The sequence below is a fragment of the Lepisma saccharinum genome, chromosome 4 (assembly GCF_977018435.1).
Source record: "Lepisma saccharinum chromosome 4, izLepSacc3.1, whole genome shotgun sequence".
NCBI classification, from domain to species: Eukaryota; Metazoa; Arthropoda; class Insecta; order Zygentoma; family Lepismatidae; genus Lepisma; species Lepisma saccharinum.
Window position 1 is genome coordinate 92,489,276 of NC_139232.1, and position 6,000 is coordinate 92,495,275.

Below are 6,000 nucleotides of genomic sequence, written 5' to 3' on the forward strand. Positions count from 1 at the left end.
ATAATACATCGAGTCCGGATGTTAATGCAATTGCATTGTTCTTTTATCATGTAGTCACGCTAATATCAGATCTTTTTTTAAGTACGTTTGTGCACAAATAGGCAAATCGGGACTGGATCAACAGTTTAGATAAGGATCCAAACCACTACGTGTCTGTGCCGGACATCGAACCAGGGACCATTTGTTTACAAACTCACTAAGCCATCGGGGAAGTATGTACCCAAGCAAAAATGACAATCGGTGTTCCGGTTTCAGCAGATGATGTGTTAGAAAATTGCTTTCCACATTGAAATGTCCTTGCGGTCTTGTTGGGTTTTTGAAAACATGTCTGATTGATAGATCCGACGTATATGTTTTGTGTTCCCTTAGGCGATGACGTCAGCAACATATTTTTACATGACCTTCCGGGAGAAACGCAATTTTATCTGACCGGAAATATTCGCTGCTTTCGCATGCTGGATTTTTGTTCATATACATCTAAAAAGCTTCTGCAGGAACGACGTGCTATTAATATTTGTGCTTCTGACGGTCAATGAAGTTTTAACAACATTTCTAAAAAAATCAAAAGTTGTGTGGGTAAAGGTTGGTCTCATTAATTATTATCATCAAAAAGTTGCTACTATAGCCTGACAAGTTAAGTCCCGATATGCGCAGATCGCTGCGGAGCACTTCCTATTACGTCATCCTCCCCACCACTCTTCTACTCACTGGTCTGGCGTTGAGAGTACCAGTGGTGCCAACTCAGCAAAATTAAGCTAAAACAAATATGACAAACAATTTTCACTGTTTAGAGTGACGGTGCATGCAGGCTCCTATTATATCAGTGGTTCATTTCATTTAATCCGGCCTTTGAAAATGCGTGCGGTGCGCTGATCGTAAACTGTAGTATTATGCACGAGCGTTAAGGTTTATAACGAAGAGAAACTACAGGGCGAATGACTTCATTTTCTGAATGCGACATCGAGCAGTGGCCAGTTTTTTTTTTTCTTTTTTTTTTAAGCGAAAATATCAAAATGTATTTAGAATTTAGCGTAATCAATAGGTAGCGTAGGTGACGGGATACTAATTCATGCCTTTCACATTCAAATTTCGTTGAAAATTCTGACAATTCCGCTCCCTCCAGGTTGCAACACTGCGAACGAACGTCGCCGCAGACAATGGAGTGGGGAAATGTGATGTGAGGTGCGCAAACAATGGATTGCAGCGTCTTGTTTTTAAACTTGTTAAGTTATAATATATTTATAATTTCATTTTTGCTGAGGTAAGCTTTTTTAAAGAAATTTGTGTATCTCTAGTCTTTAAATTCCACAGTGTCATTCCTCTTTTGTGCCTCCCGATGGAATGGTTTGATTGATTGATTGATTTGCTGTTTTAAGTCCACTTTATGTACAATAAGGCTAATCGGGACTAGACATACAGATTAAAGTGGGATCCGAATCACTACGTGTCTCTACCGGGAATCGAACCCGGGTCCTCTTGATTACAAGGCGACGACGCTACCACTGTGCCATCGGGGAGGCCCTCCGATGGAGTAGTGATGGTGCTGTTGCCTTGTAATTAAGGTATCGCTGATTCGATTTCCGTTGGAGGAACTTCGCAAAGTTGTTCGACAGGGTACAAATTAACGAGGGATTACCCATGGGATTTCCCTCCATATATTCCCGATAAGAAAATATAATATCATATATCATGGTAGATAAAAATACTATTTTGCTTAAATTTGAAAAATAACTAACAGTTCTCTTTCTGTCATGATAAAGTCAAATAGACGAATGATACTTACCACTTGCGTTAAGGATACATCTGAAATTATTCATTTAGAATTTTAAAGAGGAATGACGTGTTTTAAATCAAGGTTTATAAATACTCTACTCGGCTATGCAGTTTCCGTGTATTGAATGTTTCCACTCTGACAGAAACCTTCCATCAAGAACACAGGTGGTCCTCATACAATGTGTGATAAATATTTGTTAGAATCTCTTGGAATAGCTGAGGAATCACGAGAACATATACAGGAAACATTTGTGATTGTTCAAACATTTCTTACATTATTTTTGAAATTGTGAAAAACGCAAAAGCTTTTGGGAGCCATGTTTCGTCCAGATGTTTGTAGGTCACATGCTGACAACCAGGCAATTTGTATGTCGCTTGGACTACTAGTGTCTTTGTATTTAAAGCGATCTCCATGACGGAGTGGTTCACACAGCGTGCAACAACGATAGGGGTCCCGGATTCGAATATCGGCCTGAGCGCGCTTTTTTTTTTAATATCCCTTCCAATTTCAATTTCATCATATCATCACTCATCAAAAGTGTCAGAAAAGTGAAGTAAATGAAACCATAACAATCACCCAATCAAACTATGCATTTACACTACCTCTTCAACTAAATAGAAGCAAAATGTTCACTTCGTAGAAAGCGTGGACATAAATGCACATGTGCGATTATGAACTAATATTGAAACAAGAGTGTTGCAATATGCATACATCAAACACCAGAATATGCCAAGTAACTGCTATATATACCTCTATATATACATGCAGGTAATGCCAAAAGTGAAAAATATATGTATTTCTTTGTTTATTATTTATGACCACCAATAGGAAGATGATGAAAAGGCATTATTTTCGGAGCTTTCAAGACGATGCTAAACACCGGGGGGGTGGGGGGGATGTTACCCTTCGGTCAGAATAGGAAACCATCGTTTTCATATTACATTTTATTTAGTTTTGGACCTTTTGGAAAAAAAAAACAATAAAGGGGATCGTCATTACTCTAAATAAAATTTGATATCTCGAAAACTAAAAACAGAAGAATTATGAATCATACCTAAATGTATTTACCATAGACAAGTCTATATTACGCTTCAATAAACTGTCTTGAAAGTAAAAAAAATAGAAGTGCTCAGTTCTTTGTACAAGAGTGTACAATATGATAGCTGCCAATAGTACTGAAAAATTACAAATAAGCCAAAAAAGGGTGAAGCAATTTTCGTGTGCTAGAATTTTGTATGGTTTTGAATTATCAAAATGTATAGTTTCTGTATGTAATCTCCTAGATATTCATAGTCAACAACGGTGGAGAAGATCATCCGACACAGTTCCCTTTCATCTTTGTAGATTATCTCTCCATAATGAAGCTCTGATCTTCTAACTTGCTAAATTAACTAAAGACGAGCGTACATTTTTTTCCTCGTCTATGTAACTTGGATTACAAGGAATGCATTTTAATGATATTTAACAGAATTAGATCGACTTGTTTCTTTTCTACACACTAAATCAACTTGTAGTAATGAAAGAAGAAAGTGAATGATGAATTGTGGGTAGATTCTAGTGTATTAAGGATGAAACTGGGGAAGAGAGTGTTTCGAGACGGGTTTAAATTCTGACTAAACATTCAATTGTTTTTACTGTCAGCGTGCTGTAGAAGGCTGCTTACTTCATTGAATGTTTGCATAAAACTATTGTTTTCAGAATATCCGTCCCTAGCATTACAATTACTTTTTACTTAATATTGCATTTAAGCAAGAAAATTCAAACTAATGTAAATGTATAGTGTTCTATACGTTCTAGTATTAAATTAAATAGTATATTTCTGACGTTATTTCTTAACAAAGTGAATAACCATGAAATTATATTGCAGTGCAATCATCTATTTTCTTGCTTTCAGAAATTCTTGACATGTTGGATAAAGTCCTGCCGTTCTGTTCTCGGCCTCCTAGATTACCAGATTTAACTCCGCTTGAAGTCCTGTTCTATAAAACACACCAACAACAGTGACAAAGCAGAGTACATACTGAGCATTCATAACCACCGACATGCAGGGAACAGTGTGGCAAGAATGGAGTTACTTATTTCAGGTATGCCTCTTAAGATTTTGTCTATGCATTTAAGATATAGAATAGGGTTAATGTGCCTCTAAACTAGGTAACGGCGTATAAAATTACTTTTGAGAGGATCCAGTTTATCGTAATTGGAAACACTGGCGAAATATTTCGAGAATCCTAAAATCCACCTGTGTGGTCGTATTTCACATTAATTCAAACCATAGTCTTAGTTCTCAAATTTCATTTCACATAAATTTATAAAGTGTTCCCGTCCATGTAAGAATGTGTGTACGGGGCAGTATTTTCCTGTACCCCCCCCCCCACCCTCACCTTGAATATATCTATGGATCAAGAGTCTTCAAATTTGCCAAGTGTATTACGAAGCACTTACGTTTTCGTGAATTCACGAGCCGTTTTAATCATTAAACTAGTGCCCGACAGTTTCAAGTTAATTTGTCACATTAATTTCAAGTAAGATCACATTTGTTATTACAAGCACAAATGATGTTAATAAAAGTAATAATAGCATTTTTATTTTAATAACGTATTTTGGAATTAATTTTTGCATTTTCAATTTTCAGTAACCCAATCTTTTTAATCATGCTTTGCAACATATCAATCATATTATTCGAAAAACATAATATTTTGTCACATTATGTACAATTATTACGGTACCATGTTCGAAAGCTATATTGAAAGAAATGCACAGATTACTATTCTACGTACAGATATTTCAGATCCATAGTAAAACTAGTAAAACAAGATATCTACTCTAGCGACAATACAAAGTTCAAGTCTAATGCCCGTTCACCTAGGAAAAGATTTAGACAATTTCTTGGTCAAAGTTTAGAAATACCTAGGATAGAAGGCAGGTTTCCGCAAGTGTAGAATCTTTATAAAGGTTTTTACAAATTTTCGTGCACATTAATCCAGAATAATTACTATAATTCGAACTTTAAAACAATACTTGTTTCAAAGCTTGAATTATAGATTTAGCACAATCAGATACCATAAAGTACGTTATTTGTTCAGAGTCATTATAGTAATTTGGTAATATTCTCTGCAGAACTGTTTTCAGAATTCACAGATATTCATTGCATGCATTAGATTGTAACATACCTTAAGATTAGAAGACTCTAGTAGGAGGAAAAGTATAACGTGGAATTTAACCTACCTTGCACTGACAAGATAATTAATGTCAAAAATCCCAGAAGAACATTGTGAAGGCGATTCGTTGTGACCGTCATTTTTTAAAAAATTAATCGTCACAGTCTCTGGTGAACTTGAAACGCATTGAAATGGTACATAGTTTTTTTCCTTTTCTAAAAATGTCCACAGAGAACTTCCTTATAGATTTACTCGAAGAAATTGCAAGTTGAATACAGGACAACATAAACAATATAGGTCTAGTTTTCAGACACAACTTTTGGGGCAGGAATGTCACAACACTTTCAAACACTCACAAGAAACTTCTGTAAGTTTGTCTCGCTGTTTTTTACTCGAAGCAAATTCTTTTTTATACATCGCGGGTTTTTTCACTCTGTTATTAACTTATTTTATTTTTCGCTGCAGTGTTACCCGGGTTTCTGACTTTATTTTGGTAAACGAGACGGGTATTCCCAAATGGAACGAGATGAATTGGAGAAGATGCTCTCTTCCGGAGATGTAGAGAGATTAGGTAATGACGATGAGGATAATTGTTTAGCGGCTAGCACGTAAGCACTGACGCGGCGTGACGCGGAACTATCCGACGACGGAGATACAAAGTGATGTGTACATGAGAAAGCCAAACGCGCTACTGATGCTCCCGTTCTAAGCGGGGAGATCTTTGCTACAGAACTTCCTCCGCTCTCCGTCAAACGGCGCATGCGCGATCCGGCCGTCGCTTGCAAAATAAGCCCACGTTTACCTCAGTTTTTCCCTATCTTTTACCACTCATGCTTTTTTTTTGCTCTCACCGCCCCCTCGCTACAATTTCTGGTTCCGTGGAAACCCGTTTAGCCCCAGGTTACATAAAACCGCGAAAAATATTCGCGACGGTCTCAACCTTCACCCCTTCCCTCCCTCCTTTTTTTGCGTAAAATCGGCGTCACGCGCCGTGTAAGCTGATTTACGCGTTGGAAAACACGCACCATGCGTGAGAAACACTCGTTCTGACTGCTGCCCCACCCAAAC

General features: G+C 37.1%; 1 protein-coding gene across 1 annotated transcript in view; it reads right to left on the minus strand.

The window, feature by feature from the left end:
• The window catches only part of LOC145987261 (uncharacterized), a 193,916-nt gene extending 188,310 nt beyond the window's left edge, over positions 1-5,606 (minus strand). The window contains exon 1 of the mRNA XM_083121776.1: positions 5,000-5,606. Coding sequence (XP_082977902.1) covers positions 5,000-5,072 — 73 coding nt within the window. The 5' untranslated portion in view covers positions 5,073-5,606. The remainder of the gene's footprint in view (positions 1-4,999) is intronic.
• Between the last annotated feature and the right edge of the window lie 394 nt (positions 5,607-6,000).